This window comes from Tinamus guttatus, unplaced genomic scaffold (genome assembly GCF_059628265.1).
Source record: "Tinamus guttatus ecotype Peru unplaced genomic scaffold, ASM5962826v1 Tinamus_guttatus_pri_ptg000522l, whole genome shotgun sequence".
NCBI classification, from domain to species: Eukaryota; Metazoa; Chordata; class Aves; order Tinamiformes; family Tinamidae; genus Tinamus; species Tinamus guttatus.
In genome coordinates this window covers 506963-523596 of record NW_028289056.1, presented here as the reverse complement: position 1 = coordinate 523596, position 16634 = coordinate 506963, and the positions used below count along the sequence as shown (strand labels likewise).

The 16634-nt window shown below is 59.2% G+C and overlaps 2 protein-coding genes across 2 annotated transcripts; one reads left to right on the top strand and one right to left on the bottom strand.

Annotated features, from left to right (window-relative positions):
* The first annotated feature begins 1389 nt into the window (after positions 1–1389).
* MGAT2 (alpha-1,6-mannosyl-glycoprotein 2-beta-N-acetylglucosaminyltransferase) lies at positions 1390–2848 on the top strand. The gene has a single exon (XM_088533774.1). It carries the CDS (start codon positions 1405–1407, stop codon positions 2731–2733), a length of 1329 nt encoding a protein of 442 aa, XP_088389900.1. The 5' UTR covers positions 1390–1404; the 3' UTR covers positions 2734–2848.
* A 1872-nt stretch (positions 2849–4720) lies between these two features.
* DNAAF2 (dynein axonemal assembly factor 2) lies at positions 4721–15963 on the bottom strand. Its single transcript, XM_088533791.1, has 3 exons — positions 14497–15963; positions 7001–7147; positions 4721–5131 (listed from the first exon to the last, which is right to left on the bottom strand). The coding sequence occupies exons 1-3, from the start codon at positions 15961–15963 to the stop codon at positions 4721–4723; spliced, it is 2025 nt and encodes a 674-aa protein (XP_088389917.1).
* Positions 15964–16634: the final 671 nt, after the last annotated feature.

Below are 16634 nucleotides of genomic sequence, written 5' to 3'. Positions count from 1 at the left end.
GGTACCGATCCCATGGTGCCGATCCCGCGGTACCGATCCCGCGGCGCCGATCCCATGGTGCCGATCCCGCGGTGCCGATCCCACGGTGCCGATCCCACGGTACCGATCCCGGTGCCGATCCCGCGGTGCCGATCCCGCGGTACCGATCCCGGTGCCGATCCCGCGGTACCGATCCCGCGGTACCGATCCCGGTACCGATCCCGCGGTGCCGATCCCGGTGCCGATCCTGCGGTACCGATCCCGGTGCCGATCACACGGTACCGATCCCGCGGTGCCGATCCCGCGGTGCCGATCCCGGTACCGATCCCGCGGTACCGATCCCGTGGTACCGATCCCGGTACCGATCCCGGTGCCGATCCCGCGGTACCGATCCCACGGTGCCGATCCCGGTGCCGATCCCGCGGTACCGATCCCGGTACCGATCCCGGTACCGATCCCACGGTGCCGATCCCGCGGTGCCGATCCCGCGGTACTGATCCCACGGTACAAATCCCATGGTGCCGATCCCGCGGTACCGATCCCGGTGCCGATCCCGCGGTACCGATCCCACGGTGCCGATCCCGCGGTACCGATCCCACGGTACCGATCCCGCGGTACCGATCCCGGTACCGATCCCGCGGCGCCTTCTCCCGGGCTCGGAGCCCCGCGAGCCCCATGGAGCGCGGTGGAGCGCGGGGCGCTCCGGTTAACGGAGCTGCTCGGGGATGCAGCCGAAACGGCGCCCTCCGTGCGGGGCCGCAGCGGGAAATCCCTGCAGCAGCCGCGCCAGGCGGGATCACCCTCCTCGCACCTCTCCCGCGTGAAATTAAAGTAGTAATAGATAAATCATCAAGTGAAAATGAAGCGGACGGGGGGCTATTCCCGCTCGGAGCCTCGTCCCATGCGGGGCCCGGCTGGGAAGGGGAACGTCCCGTCCTTCCCGCCTTCCCGGCTCCGCCTGTTGCTGCGAATTGCTCAAAAACAGGAGGCGGGGAGCGGGGCCGCGGCCAGAAGCCACGCGTACAAATAACAGTAAATGGGAATAAATGGGAATAAAAGCAGGGATGAGCGGGGAGGGGGGGAGGCGCGCGGCGCCGCCGGGGGGGGCGGGGGAGGCGCCTCGCGCGGAGCCCGCGAGCGGAAGCGGGGTGGGCGGGCGCTCCGCGCGGAGTGGCGTCGCGGGCGGCCAATGGGGCGGCGCGGGCGGTGCGGCTCCCGCCCAATGGCGTGCGGCAACGTGTGCGCGCGGCGCGGGGCGGCGGCGGCGCGCGCGCCGTGACGGGGGAGGCGCCGCGGCGGGGCCGGAGCCGCAGCCGGAGCCGCAGCCGGAGCCGCCGGGCCGGGGCCTCCGCGCCGCCCGCGCCGCCGCCATGAGCTAGTGCGCGGCCAGGCCCGGGCGCGGGCGGCGGCGGCAGCGCGCGCACCATGAGGCTGCGCATCTACAAGCGCAAAGTGCTGGCGCTGGCGCTCGCGCTGGCCGCCTGCGCCCTGGCGCTCTGGGGCACCGCCGGGCGCGGGCGGCGGCGCGAGGCGGCGCGGGGCGGCCCCGCCGACACGGCCCCGCCGCGGCCCCGCGCCGCCAGCGAGGCGGCCCCGCCGGCCGCCACCAGCGCCCGCCGCCCCGCGCCCGCCAACGCGTCGGCGCCGCCGCCCGCCGCCGCCAACGGCACGGGCTACCGCTCGCTCGTCTACCGGCTCAACTTCGACCAGCCGCTGCGCAACGCGGGCCGCTTCGCGCCGCGCGCCGCCGCCGCCGACGTGGTGCTCGTGGTGCAGGTGCACGAGCGCGCCGAGCACCTGCGGCTGCTGCTGGCGTCGCTGCGGCGCGCGCGCGGCGTGGAGAACGTGCTGCTCGTGCTGAGCCACGACGTGTGGGCCGAGGAGCTGAACGCGCTGGCGGCGCGCGTGGACTTCTGCGCCGTGCTGCAGGTGTTCTTCCCGTTCAGCGCGCAGCTCTACCCGCGCGAGTTCCCCGGGCACGACCCGCGCGACTGCCCGCGCGACGTGGGCAAGGCGGCGGCGCTGCGGCTCGGCTGCCTCAACGCCGAGTTCCCCGACTCGTTCGGGCACTACCGCGAGGCGCGCTTCGCCCAGGCCAAGCACCACTGGTGGTGGAAGCTGCACTTCGTGTGGGAGCGCGTGCGGGCGCTGCGCGAGCACGAGGGGCCCGTGCTGTTCCTCGAGGAGGACCACTACCTGGCGCCCGACTTCTACCACGTGCTCAAGCAGCTGTGGGCGCTGCGCGCGCGCGACTGCCCCGAGTGCCAGATCGTGTCGCTGGGCGGCTACGGCCCCGTGCGCGGCGGCTTCGCGGGCCGCGCCGACAAGGCCGAGGTGAAGACGTGGAAGTCCACGGAGCACAACATGGGCATGGCCTTCGGCAGGGACACCTACCGGCAGCTCATCGAGTGCACGGACGCCTTCTGCACCTACGACGACTACAATTGGGACTGGACGCTGCAGCACTTGACTGTCTCGTGTCTTCCAAAGTTCTGGAAAGTGCTGGTCCCCGAGATCCCGCGCATTTTCCACACCGGGGACTGCGGCATGCACCACAAGAAGTCCTGCAGACCCGGCAGCCAGAGTGCCAAAATCGACTCGCTCCTGAGCAGCAACCAAGAGCACCTGTTCCCCGCGACCATGAGCGTCAGCAAGAGGTACTCCATGGCGCCGCTCGCCCCCCACGTGAAAAACGGCGGGTGGGGGGACATCAGGGACCACGAACTCTGTAAAAGCTACCGCAGGCTTCAGTGAGGAGCGTCCTGGCAGCCTTTTTCTTTACCAATTGTACTGTCTTTTACAGACACTCACATGTATAAAAGCATTTATGACTTGGTTTCCGCTTTAATATGAATAAACATTCTTGTAAGAGGTGTCCCAGAAGAGCAGTCCTTCCCGCGCGGCGCCGGAGCCCGTCCGAGGGCTCAGCCGCTGGGAGCACCGCTTGACCCTCCGTGCGAAAAGCGCCCGTCGCCGTTTGCGGGGAGGAGGAGGCAGCTGTTATTTAAGTGCATCTTTTTCCGGTGCTTGCAGCGTTATTCCCCCTTCTCCCCGTGCTCCTCCGGGCGGGATTGAGGAGCCGGGAGGGCGGGAGCTTTGCCCGGCTCCGGGAGCCCCCGCGGCTCCCGCCGGCGCCGCTCGGCCGCGTTCCCTGCCTGCTCCTTCATTTGCTCTGTGTTGGATGATTATACGAAGGAAAAAGAAATCATAGTTTTTTACCACAATGTAGATGAATATACTTTTTTTTTTTTTTTTTTTAGTTCTGCCAAAATAAAACATTTTTTTGTAATTCCACAGGAGCTTTTTATTCTCCCCACCAGGTAACGTAACTCCTAATTGCTTGAGTGGAAGGAAGGAGGGGAAGGGGCCTTTTGTGTTTTAAACTCTCCAGATTGGGAGTTGACCAAATTCCCTCGCTCTGGGGCCGAGCACTGAGCGGAGTGACCTAGAGCAGGCCCCAGCGCGTGCCGCCCTTTGGAATAATAATAATAATAAATAATAAATGCTCCTCCCGCAGCCCGGCCGCTCCAGGATGAGGCCGGGGCTGCAGCGACCTCCCCAGCAGCGTGAGGGGGTGAGAGGCAGCGCTGACCTACACAGGGCAATGGGGAAAAAACGGGTTGTTTGAGGGAGATGAAAGGGAAATGGGGGCAGAGCCACGGAAGGGCAGGTACCAGAGCTCTCCTTCTTTCCCCGTTTGTCACCGTGTTTGGTTTGTCACATTGTTTGGTTGTGAACACTGGTTAAACGAGAAAGAAAAGGAAAGGGGTTTTGTAGAACACCGCGGGGCAGCCGGTCGGTGTGACCCGCTCCGGCGAGGGGCCCCTTTCCGGGCTCCGTTCACGGCGTCCAGCGGCTGCGCGAGCGGCACCGGGACGAGGGCAGCCCTGGTGCTGCTCCCGTGTGGACCCCCTTTCCGTGCCGGGAAACGCGGCCGGGGCCTCCTCCCGAGCTGCACGTTCGTGCTGCGCAAATCAGACGAGACCAGAAGTTACCTCAGAAGCAGCAGGAAAGGGAACTGAAACTTTATTAGTAAATGCAGCCTTGTGGCTATTGAACTTCCAAGACGCACGAGCCAGGAAACAGCACAGTGCCCTTCCTAACCAACCACGTTACAACAGCTCCAGCTTCTACACGCTGGAATATCTAGAACCAGGTGTGCAAGAACAGCTGAGATCTTCATGGTGAAATGGATTTGTTCCTTTGACAGACAGACTGGAGCAGGGCAGGAGACCCCTCCGGGAAGTGATGCACTGGGACAGAATAGGTAGTGGAAGGGCTGATCGTTACTAGCAGACTAATTAGAAGTGCTCTGTGTAATTAGAAATTTCATTTGATTCCTAAAAATCACTGGCACTCTAATCCCACCCTTATCGCAAATGAATGTTTTGAAAAATGATGAATACTGCTCACTTCTAGGTGGACTAAATACTGCGGTTCCTGAGAGAATCATTAGGAAAAAAACATATACATAAAAATGGTGCAGGTAATTTATCAACAGATAAGAAAATTCTATGTACAATAAAGGCACATTTTCTTCCAGTAAGTCAAATTCACCTCACGTTAACCACCCAGCTGCATCACTCTTCCCTTGCAAGTAAACCTTTCAGCCCAGAAATTTGACTAAGGTAAATCCAGACCTATTAACTTCAAAATTACTAACAGTCAACACGCTAGGCGTGAACAGGAGCGCTGGATCAGCAGGAAGCCGTCCCTCCGCTCGCCGTCCCGGGCGCCGGTGTCAGTCGAGCTCGTAGAGCAGGGCGCAGTGCAGGGGCACGGCGCAGCGCGTGCGGTGCTCGCCGAGGCGGCGCTCGCTGCCGTCGTCGCTCACCTCGCGCAGCGCCGGCGCCGGCGCCCGCCCGCGCGGGGAGCCCTCCCGGCGCTCTGCCGGGGCCGCTGAGTCCGGACCGGGCTCGCTGCCCGCGGCCTGTGAACGGAGCGGGGAGCCACGAGCCGCGGCCGTCGTTCCAGCTGGAGCCGGAGGGCTGCACGCGGGGCTGCTTTCCGTGCCTTGCTCCTCGGCTGCGGGCCCCGTGGTTTCTGTCTGCGCTTGGGGCTCGGTGCCCGTCGGCTCGTCAGCAGGATCCTTTTCGGGGCTGTTATCCGGTTGTTCTTTGTCACGTGGCTCAGAGGGAGCTGCCTCCTGGGGCTGTTGGGAAAACAAATTGCTCAGTATTGAAAACTGCCCCAGCACCCAAACCTGCTGCGAGGACAGGCCCCGAGCACTCGTTTCGAGGAACGTCTCGAACATCCGCAGCCGCGGAGCCACGGCAGAAGGTGCCGGGGCTTCCCCCAGCCCGTGGCGGACGTGGGAACGAGCGCGACGGAGGCGACCGGCTTCCCGAGGGCTTCCTCGGCTCGCGGAAACGCTGCTGGGCGGCTGCCAGGGATCGCAGCCGCCACCACGACGAGCCGTGGACGCCGGGATCCGGCTTCCCGCAGCCCCACGGCGGCTGCAGCCGCCACGGGACCGGGAGCGCCCCGCGGGAAGCGCCCTCGGCCCCAGGTGGGTGTCCCGGGCAGCGGCGCCGGCCCCCTCGACCCGCGCGAGGAGCCGCCGCGGCTGCTCCGGAGGGGATTCCTGCCGGATTCGCTGCCGGGGCAGCGGGTCCTGCTCCGGCGGCAGCACCGCGGCCTCCCCAGCACCCACCGTGCCCTCCCACACAGATGTACACACAGATTAGGGCATTTGCCCTTCCCCTTCCTCGGTGCCACGTGCCCAGATGTGCCCTCCGCGCTCTGGGCTGTATTTGGTGCTGCTATGAACAGCCCCCGCCAGGTGCAGACGCTCAGCCAGGCCAGCGGGGCCTCCAGAGCCACCGGCTCCAAGGTCACCGGCCCCATCCGAGCTGTTTTCCACACGCCGCGTAGGTGGGGACTGAGCCGCGCTCTCCAGTTTGCGACCCTGGCATGTTTACCTTTCCCTTAAGAAAAGATTGAAGAAATTTCTAGCATGGTGTCTACCAGAAACCTCAGCTAATCTGAGAGGGTTTACCTCACATTTTCCTATTTGCACAACATACACTTTATTTTCTCTGATAAACAGAGTAAAGAAACTGTGGTGGCAGCATCCCCATGCACTTCCACTATAAATAAAAGAGAGAGAGTCTTGCTTTTAAAACAGAAGATGAAGAAACCAGAGAGCTAAGTTATGTTACTAATATGGGTGCAAATTTCCTAAACAAGTTGTCCAAAAAACATTTAACTTTTGTCTTTCAATTTCCTCCCTTGTAAAGGGAGGTAGTTTTAGCCACGGATATTGCCTCCCTGGTAAGCTTCACATAGACAGGATGTCTGAGGAAGAAGGGCAGCCCGAACGATGCCTTAAACACGACCAGCAGCGATTTTCAGATCTGCCTTTGAGGTTAACAGTCCCACTTTTAATTATCCACACAATAGGAAGCCCCCAAGGATTCAAGAAATTGCACTGAGGCCCATAAAGAGCCCGACTCTTGCAAGGGCTTCATGGAGCGATGAGTAACACAGGGTAGCACAGCGGGATGCCCTGAGCACGCTCTGCCCATCGTAATGAGGCCCAGCAGCTCCTTCCTCCAGGATCTCGGGGCCCTACGGGGAGGCTCCGGATACCCTGTGCCTCCCCTGGATGTATCCTCCGAAACGCCAGTCCACACGTGTGTACGTGAGGGCCGTGGGTTACCCACCTACCTCAAGAACACTCGAGCTTGGTTCTGCCGAGCGCTGCCCCTACCCATTTGCAGCACTGGGGTCCCTCCGAAGGGCAAACACGACGTGGGCACCCAGGGAGCTGTGTCCTTAGCGGCGCAGAGGGCCGGTGCGCGGGCGCAGGCGCTGTCTTCAACGCCAGCTCTCCCGGCACACACGGGTGCTTTCAAAACACTGGTCGCGTTAGCGGCACAAACACGTTTCGTACCTGCAAACACACCCTTCTCTGCAGTGTTCCCTCTGAACCAAGGCAGAACAGGAGCGAAGCTGCTTCAGTCGGGTTTGCAGCTGCTTGTTAAGGTGCAGCAACACGCGCAAGTGCCAGCGCTCTCACCTGCAGCCGGATGCGACTTCTGTCCTCTGTAATGTCAAGCACCTCAATTAACGGCTGGCTTTCTGGTGCTGACTGCTGGCACGAGGAAGGGCGTAGAACAGAGTCTAGAAATGCATCGACGTTGTCCTCGCTGACAAACCACCTCTCCTAAAGAAAGGGAGAAGCGGGTTATGTTTCATATTATACCCCAGTGCTTCTGGAGCAAGGAACCATCGAAAATGAAGATGGAGCACTGATTCACGAGGCAGCTTTCCAGGGTTTAGACGCTTGGGAGGAATGGGGTGAAATTGAAAAATAGTGGTTAGCACATTTTGAGGAAAAGCGGGGATCGCATCCTGCCCGGAGGTGCTAGGAGGTGCGCGCTGCTGGCGCTCTCCGTGCGGGATTACTGCATGGATTTATAAACCCGCTGAGGAGCAGGGGCTGCAGCACTGCCCCCCTGCCCTCACATGCCTTAAAATCCACGAGAAGTTTTAGTTACGGATTTGTTTCAATGTCTGTCTTCAGGAGAATGCAAGCACCTCTCTGGACTGCAATTCCAGCACGTCTGAATCCTCAGGTTTCAAGATGGAACCTCCTAAAGCAAAGCCTATTAAATATTACACGGTGGTATCCGTTTCCCGTCTGTCCGCGGAGGCTTCTCGGATCTTCACCCCTGGAAGAGCCCGGAGGCAGCCACGGTCACACCGCCCAGCCCGGGACAGGCTTTAGGGCTGTTAACACACAGTTCACTAGCAGCATGAGACACGTTGCTGCAGGTTTAAGACTTAAATCAATTACAAGTATTAAAGGTCATAAAATATATCCTGGAGGGGCAGTTTCCCAACGACGACGGAGCCTGCCCTGTTCCTACGCCCTTCCTGAACCACCGGCTGCTTCCAGCTGGGTTAAGGGCAGCTCCGGCGCGGCGAGCCTGGAGCTCTGCTCTCGCACGGGGAGCTGCGCTTCCCGCTCCGGGAATGACAGCTCCTGCCTCACAACGAGCAGTTTAATTAGCAAGAGGAGGGAAAACCCTGCAAACCGCTTTCACTAACACTGCTGCAGCTCTCATCACAAAAGGGAGGAGCTGTAAACCCGGGGAAAGTTAAATTCAATTATCTCCCACGTCTTTTGGATTCGGAAGAAAAAGGCCAGTCTGAGCATTTCTGCCCCCCTGCAGGGGCAGCCTTATGCACGTCCAGATGCTGCATCCAGATACAAAACTTAACTGCCAGCTTTAAAATCAAGCCTGCATGGAAAAAAATAATAGCCTCTTGTTTTTGCAATGTGTAAGTCAGAAATTGCAATACAGAAAGTCCCAATGAACGTGGTGCTGCTGCTCAAAACCACGAGGCTCAATTCATTTTCCCTGACAGTCCAGGCCAACATCCAGCACGGGCGGTTTTGGAGAGACGGAGCCCGGCCGCGCTCCGAGGACGGCAACGCTCCGTGTCTGCAGGCAAAGCCTGCCTTTTGTTGCTGCTTTTCTTTTTTTTTTTTTTTTCCCCAAAAAAGCTGCCACAAGATTTCCACGGCACGGCACACAGCTTGGGCAGAGGCACAACTTGGTTTTTCAGGCCTCAGCAACTTTGCTTCCGTCTCTGCTTCCTGCCCTTACTGCGAGCAGGTCTCTTCGCCTCCAGTTTTCCTGCACAAAAAGGGGATAATGGTCATTTTTTCCCCTCAACTTGCTTTTGTTTTGTCTAGAGAGCGTGTAAGCCGTCAGTAAAGGGAGCCTAGTGAGCATGTGTGCTCTTGATGAAATGGGTGCCCCATTGGGAATGTCTGCATGGAGTGGGCCGGTTCAAAGAAGCCACCGGCTCCCTGGACGCGGCCAGGAGCCCTCCCGGGAACAGGGAAGGGCCGGAGACCCCGACCGAGCCGCGGGCAGAGCGGGGAGGCCCCTCGGCCCCGCTCGTCCTGAGCGCAAACACGGCCTTGCACCTTGGCACCAAACATCGTAAACCCCTCGGGAGGTTATTGCTGATTCACGGCAAAATAATTTATTTGGTTCCCAGCAAATCCTGCTCAAGTGCTGAAACGGAATGGCAAGTCTATTTATCATTACTTCACACGGGGGGCAGAAAAGCTGCGGCTTGTGACGGCATTTGTATCATTTTGTCCAATTACTGCAAACCAGTTTTACCAGATCTAACACCAACGTGACACCGTGCTCCTACGCTTACCTTGAATAAATATTGACCGTTTCATGGCAGCAGCTTTTTGCATTGCCGGGGAGCGCGCGCCGAGGCGCCTACGTCCCCGCAGATGTTATCAAAGCGCAGACCTTGGCGAAAACCAATCCAGGAACACGTTTTAAAGCCCGTTTAACTCTGGCTTGGAGGAGCAGCAGAGGGCAGGTGTCCACAGAATGATTTAAATGACCCTGAAGAGTAATTCTTCAGCTTTAAATGGTGTATTTCCTGATATTTATGATAGTCCCTTAGCAACTTGGAATTTCAATTTATTTTCCCCATACGGGCTGTCTTCTGCTGCTTGGTACACACGCGCTTTCCCTCGTGACTAAGCTGAGATCAAACGAGCACGAACATCAGCAGGAGTGACTTTGCCCTTGGACACGTCACCGCTCGGGAAGGGCTCCCCGGCGCCGTGCGGGGCGCGCGGGTGGCACCAGGAGCCCCTGGCCAGGGATGCTCTTCCCGAGCTGCGGAATTCACCCAAGCTCCTCGCGCGGAGGCAGCTCCCACGGCGGCTGCGACGAGCCCGGGAGCAGGGCAGGTTTGGGGCCACGTCCCTGACGGCCAAGCGATGCCAGCGCGAAAGGGGACCAGGATCTGCAGATCTCCCGGATCACTCGCGATCCCACTGCAACCCAGGCAGGAGGACCCGGAGCTCCGCTTGGGAGAAGGGAAGTTACTGCACCAGGGGAAACGTTTATAGGCTGCTCACGGCTGCAAAGATTAAACAGTCCAGGAAGGCTTTGGCCAGCTTAATCCAGAGGCTAACGGTGGTTCCTGACATAGCCGTGTTCCATATCCATGCATTATTCCTCACAACATACGTACCCATTAAAGGCCATGCAGAAATTAGTTTGTTGTATAGCAGAAGCAAAATAATTATTTTTAATGTAGTTTGGAAAAGAGATTACTTCAAAGAAAGAATCCAACACTGCATTTGTTCTGCCCTCCTTTGCTGTCCTTCTCTGACCTTCCCAGCAAAACTTGCCAAGACTCCTGAAACACCCAGCACCGAATTAATTGAGCCAAAAATAAACATTTGTAGGACTAAGCACAAAAGTCCTAGTCGCTGGCATCGTCTTCCAAAAGTGCCCTTTAAGCACAGTATATTAACTCTTCATGGCATTCCGCACGTTGAAAATTAAAACATTGATGGAAAGGTTCCAAGAAGGCATCGGAACGCAGCTCCAGGCAGGCTGGAAAAGCAGCGGAAGCCCCGGGGAGCAGGAAGGGCAGTGCCCGGGGCTGCTCTTGGGCACATCCAGCCCTGCCAGGGCGACCTGCAGGCAACGCGCTGCTCCGGGGAGGCGCGGGGGGCTGAAGCCGCGGATGGAGCGGACACTTCCCGGTATCCCTTCCCCAACCAGGAGTCCCAACTCTGGACTTCCTGAGCGCCTAAAGCCTTACCCAGAAGGATGTCAGCACGCGCACAGGAGTTAAACGGGGCTTTCGTAGCACTCCACAAATCCCCCTTACGTATCTACTTTAAGCAGCTCTCACAAATGATACCCCATAGGCTTAGCTAAACCATAAACTAATCAGGATTTTCAGTATGATACTTTTCATATTGTTAGAAATAAATAAATCCCAATCTGTAGTAAAGCAGAGGAAATATTTCTCCTGCTGCTGCCTGGAACCCCACAGAGGGCCGTCCGCATCCCTGACATGAGAAACCCTGCTATTCACTATAATATACCAGGGGCTTTTGCTACAAGAGGGTTTGCATTTTCCTTCTTGAGTAAAGGAGAGGTTACATTGCACAGGAATGAAAACTAATCAAGAAGTCTCCCTGCACTGCTACATTCAACAATGTCAAATCCTATCGCTGGGATCCCGAGAAATAAATTACACGTCAGAATGTGCGTATGGATTAAGAGAGAAGGTGGAAACATAAGTCCCTGTGGGATCGTGTTGGGTTTATGCCAAACACGTCAGGGACCAGTTGATGTCGGGACTCCCTCCTTGAGGAGGGACGTTATAGGGTACGATCATCAGCAGAAAAGGGCACATCCTTTGAAGGGAGCTATTTCAGATCCACACGGCATGTGGATCGACAGTAATTGCATGCACTGCAATTACTGCCTTAGCCCATCTTGCTCTAATCGCACCAAAATTAGCACATGCGACCCCAAAACTGCAGGCACAATTAGTTACCTACCAGATGCTTTTCACGTGCTGAGCCTACAGGTCCGAGGAACGTTCTGCACAGGCCAGATGCACCCAGCAGAAGATGGGTTTTACTTCTACCAGAGTCAGGCATTTGAGACCAAACATTAGGAGACGGTGCTTTAAGAAGATTTAAGCCTGACTTGACTCCAGCTTCCTTTGGTAGTCTGTCTTGACTCCCAAAACCTTCCTCCCCATGCTTACAGGTTTTACTAATGGTTATTTAATTCTCCACCATGCACTCCCCAGACTGTTACCTCAGGATGGTGACTCTAATGCTGGAGCTTCCTAGGCCTGAGCCCTCGGGATTTAAGGAGCTGGAGGGGACGTGAGTGTCACTGGATAAAGCAAAATAAAGGAGCACCCCCCACCGCTGCTTCTGCAAAGGAAAAGTGTGGAAGGGGGGCCCAGCAGCAAAGCTGGGAGCGCTCCCACATCCTGGGTCGCTCTTCCTGCAGGAAACCCAGAGCTCACGGAAAGATAAAGGTCCCTGCGTCTCTGCTACTGGGATGGAGGGGAACAGCAGCGAGGAAGGATAAGGGTTAAGCCCCTCAGATAGAAGGTGACTCTGGCCAAAGAAGACAAAGTTATGGAAATTATGGTTTTAGAAGATTTCTGCTCACCATAGCAAGGAGGTAGAGGTTATGATTTGTCCAAGGAACAAAACTGCTCAAAGAGAAAGAAAAGCAGTGGCTGCAGATGCTGATAAAACACTTGTTGCTTGGTGTCAGCAGAGAGCTATCACATGGAGAGTGGGCAAAGCAGAATGAAATCAAGAGCAATCCGATGAAGGAAGCCCTGCAATGGCACGTTAAAGGTCTGAGGATGGCCTGTTGCACTGCAGAGATTTGCTAGATGGAAGCACTCGCTTTTGCTGGTGTGGGAATTCAAACTGCTCACCACCTATAGAACTGAGCTCCACGTATATCAGCTTCCAGCACAGAGATGTGGATGCACCCAGCTTTACAAAACAGAAACCTGCCCTTGCTGTTCTGTTCCAGGAATGCTGCTCTGGTGACAGTATGTGGGGACAGAGCACTGCAGCCCGCAGCATGGCGAGAGCCAGCGCAGAGCGGGGAGATTCCCGAGGCAGCAAATCCAGCGAGGAACCTGTTCCCAGCCTGAGAAACAGGGTCCCCTTGGCATCCAGCAGCTTGCAGAAGTTACCTGAACAGGAATTCAGTATCCATAATAAAAATACTTGTCTCCTCTTCAGACACTGTCCACTCGCCCAGTGGCATCGGTAGAGGAAGAAAGAGCACAAACAAGGGAGCAACAGAGCAACTGGGAGGTTAGAACTTCTGTTCACCGAGGACGTGGGTGACCGAGGCAGCTCCTTGGAGATCTGGATGCAGGAAATACAGCTGCGACCAACAGAAACGTATTCAGAACAGAAACAGCAGAGATTAGAGCAGAGCAAAGAAAGCGACAGAAGCAGAAGAGAAGCTATCAAGAGCAGAGTTAATAGACAGAAGACACCACATAATAGTAGCTCTAATCAAATATTAATTTTTCTCACTCTGAGTGGATGCAGCTATTGGTGCTGGCATAGACACTCTGGGGAAATAGCACAGTTAAAAATAAAAGCAAAGAGGATGACTTCAGATTATGTTAACTGCTTCAGTCTGCAGGCCTGCTGTCCAAAAGGTCTGGACCTCAGAAGAAATCAATCCTTTTAGTCTGCTACACAAATGAATAGTCCATTACTAATTCCGAATCTCCTTGCCCTCTTACTCCACCCAAAATATTTTTCAATATATAAATTTAGCAATTAAAAAAAAAACATAAAAAGTGATGGATGGCCTGTTAACAACTTTCAATCAAAGGACATTCTCTCAGTCATATTAATGAACGCACAAACCAGACATCTTAATTGTTAGATGGAGATCAAAAGATGCAAAAATAGCGATGGGTCACAGTCACCCTGTTGAAAGTACATTGCGGAAGTTCCTCTTCCCGAACTGAATTCGTTGCTCTCAGCAATATTCCCACGTACTCACAGAAAGCTACTTTTTTTTTTTTCCTTAAAAAACACAGAACTTTGCTACAATTTAGAACTGTAAAGACTAGTAAAAGAGGGCAGCCTGGGAAGCTGCAGCAGGTCCAAGAGCTCCTGGTACCAAGGCGCTAAACCTACCCGTGCACAGGCCCGTCCGCTGCAAGGCAGGGGCAGAGCAGGCAGGAAGGCGCCGCGGCGCTCGGGAGGAGAGGGCCGAAGCAGCTGGAATGCCCTTCCTTCCCGTACATCCTGCCCTAGCCCCGCGCAGAGCCGGCGCCGGCTTTGACGCCGCACGGGCACCAAGCCCTCGGTCGTGCTGAGCGCCAGCGATGCCGCGTGTTTTGTGCCCATGCTGGCCTGCAGGCTCCGCGTTGGTAAATCACAGGGAATGGCTTTTCCAACAGCTCGGGGCAGCTGGATCTTAATATCCCCTCTTCACGTGTGGTACTTACCTGAAACAAGAGCTGCTATGGCAGGAACGGCAGGGAGCCTTTGCTAAGGCCTGAGCTGAAGCTGCACGTAACCCAGGTGGACACGGCCCTCTCCCTCGGGCCGACACGGTGTTTTCTAGCTCTAGGCTTGCAGCAGTCCCTGCATGGGTAGCCACCACCCCAGTGCACGCGCTCTAAGCCTGCCAGTTTTCTGGCCTTGCATGGCTGCGATGGGATCCAAACTGCAAAGGATGGTGTTTGCTCGCGGGGCTGGGAGGTTATACAAGAATGACGCTGCCCCGGTTCCTGCTGGTTGGAGGTTTTGTGAAGCAGGGCCTCGTACAGTAACGGGGATCTCGCAAACCCTCGGCGAGCGCTTGCCCGCGGGAAGGGCCCCACGAGCATCCCTCTGTGGGAGATGCTGAGCGCGTTAGCAGATGTGCCCACGTGCCAAGCTGCCAACGTCACGCGGAGCACGCGCGGCCTAGCGAGCAGCAAAACAACAGAGCACCTTCCCACAACTGTAGTCGCAGTAGTACAAGAAGAAAGAAATAGCCTGGCAAAAAGGCTATCGACGGCTGCCCGCTTGCAGCTGCGCTTTCTGCGCTGCATTTCAACGTGTTCTGAGCGCACACATTTAACCTAACGCCTCCCCAGGCGCATCACCCTCACGCAGACCCAGCCGCACACGACGCCCGGTCCCTGCCGCCTCGCAGCCCCTACCTGGAGCGCGGCGGCATCGTCGAGGCCGAAGCGGAGCTTCTCCCAGGGCCCGGTGCTGCCGGGGGCTTTGGCGAGCGTGACGGCGGCGTTGCGGGCGGACACGTCCACGCGGGGCTCTGCGGCGGCCAGCGCGTGGCGCGCGGAGAAGCGCAGGAAGAGCGCGTAGGCGGCGGCGCCGCTGCGGAAGCGCAGCGCGTAGTGGTGCGCGCCCAGGTCGCCGCGCAGGCTGCGGGGCACGATGCCGGACACCTGCAGCAGCAGCGTGACCGAGGCCTCGTCCTGGCGGCACTGGAAGGGCGGGCACAGCGCGGCGGGGGCCATGGCCGCGGGGGGCGGCGGCGGGGGCTCCTCGTTGCCGCCCTGCGGCGGCTCCGGGGCGCGATCCGCGGGGCCGCCCGCCTCAGCCTCCCCCGGGACGGCGGCGGCGGGGGGCGGCTCGGGCCGCCGCGGCACCACGGGCAGGGTGACCACGAGCTGCCGCGTGTCGGCGCGGAAGGCGGCGCGGCCGCCGCTCTCGTCCACGGCGTAGGGCAGGCGCAGGCGCAGCCGGTAGGCGGGGCGCGCCGAGTCGAGGCGCAGCTCGCGGCCGCGCACGTCGAGCCGCAGCGGCGCCGCCGAGCGCAGCAGCGGCAGCTCCACGCTGAGCACGAGCTCGCGCGGCACCGGGCTGGGCGCCGCGTCCCGGCAGCAGCGGTAGTCCTGCAGCTCCACGTAGCTGCGCTGCCGCAGGCTCCAGCGCGGCGTCGTGGGGCCGCGGGCGGCGGCGGCCACGGGGGGCGGCTCCACGGGTGGCGGCGGCGGCGGCTCGGCGGGGCAGGGGTAGGGGAAGGGCGGCAGCGGGGAGTCGCCGTCGGGCGGCGGCGGCGGGGGCCCGCCGGGCAGCGGGCTGCGGATGACGGGCGCCTGCGGGACGCCCTTGTAGGCGGCGCCGCGGAGCACGGCGGCGTTGGCGCGGTCGAGGCGCACGGCGAAGCGGCGCTCCACGGCCTCGAGCGCCGTGTCGCTGAGCAGGCGGCGGAAGCGGGCGCTGCGGGCGGCCATGCGCAGCGCGGCCGGGTGGAAAACCACGTCGTAGAGCAGGAGGCGGCGCCCGCCGCGGCCCAGCTCCTCGCGGCCCGGCGCCAGGCAGTAGGGCAGGGACCAGCGGAGCCCGCCGGGCTCGGCGCGGGGCTCCGGCGCGCCCACGTGCGGGTTGCTGCACACGTTGAGGTAGCAGCGGCGGGCGCCGTCCTGGCTGGTGCGCAGCACGTAGCCCGCCGTGGGGTGGATGAAGCGCACGTCCACGCCGCGCTCGCGCTCCAGCGCCGTGACCTCCTGCTCGTACAGGCGCCGCTGCTCCGGGTCCGCCAGCTCCGCCGCGTAGTCGGCGAGCAGCTGCCGGAAGCGCTCGTCGCGGAAGGCGCGGCGGAGCCGCTCCACCTCCTCGGCGCTCAGGTCCAGCTCGTGCAGCCGCTCCGCGCCCGCCATGGCCGCGCTGCGCAACCGGCCCCGCTCGGCCCGGCCGCCCGCGTTGCCGTGGAGACGCCAAACAAGATGGCGCCTCTTCCACCGGGCTGAGCGCGTTGCCGTGGAGACGCCAAACAAGATGGCGCCTTCTCTTCCGGGGCGCGGGTTGCCATGGGGATGTTAAACAAGATGGCGCGGCTTCCCGCCGTAGGCCCCGGTCTTCCCTGTGCCGCGCTCCCTCTTCCTTGGGCCTCAGTGGCTTCCAACTTCGCGAGCTGCCTCGCCCCCCAGCCCGGGCCCTGCGAGTTTGCAAGGGGCTGGGCCAGCTTTTTGCTTTTCCTCCAAAGGAGGGATTTCTCACAAATTCCTTCTCCAAATTCTCCTTTCTGGAAATGGGAATTGAGTTCTTGTGCTAAGGGGCCATGCTGCGTGTAAGCTGAGCCACACGCCAGCAGCGAAGGCAGCGCTGCCACAGCCTCATTCCATTCTTCCTGGCCGGTCACTCCTTCACCGTGATTTCTTGAGCAGGGCAGCCTCCATCTGGCCTTTGGCAGACAATTCACAGAACCACAGAATGGTTGAGGTTGGCAGGGACCTCTAGGGATCATCTAATCCAAGACCCTGCTCCAGCAGGGACACCCAGAGCAGGGGCACAGGGCGGCATCCAGGCCGGTTGGAAGATCTCCAGAGAA

Coding starts and splice junctions, on each gene's coding strand:
- MGAT2 (XM_088533774.1), top strand. CDS start 1,405: ATGAGGCTGCGCATCTACAAGCGCAAAGTGCTGGCGCTGGCGCTCGCG.
- DNAAF2 (XM_088533791.1), bottom strand. CDS start 15,963: ATGGCGGGCGCGGAGCGGCTGCACGAGCTGGACCTGAGCGCCGAGGAG. Junction 7,148..14,496: donor ACGATGCCGCCGCGCTCCAG/GTAGGGGCTGCG, acceptor CCCTTTCTTTAG/GAGAGGTGGTTTGTCAGCGA. Junction 5,132..7,000: donor GAAGTCGCATCCGGCTGCAG/GTGAGAGCGCTG, acceptor TTTTCCCAACAG/CCCCAGGAGGCAGCTCCCTC.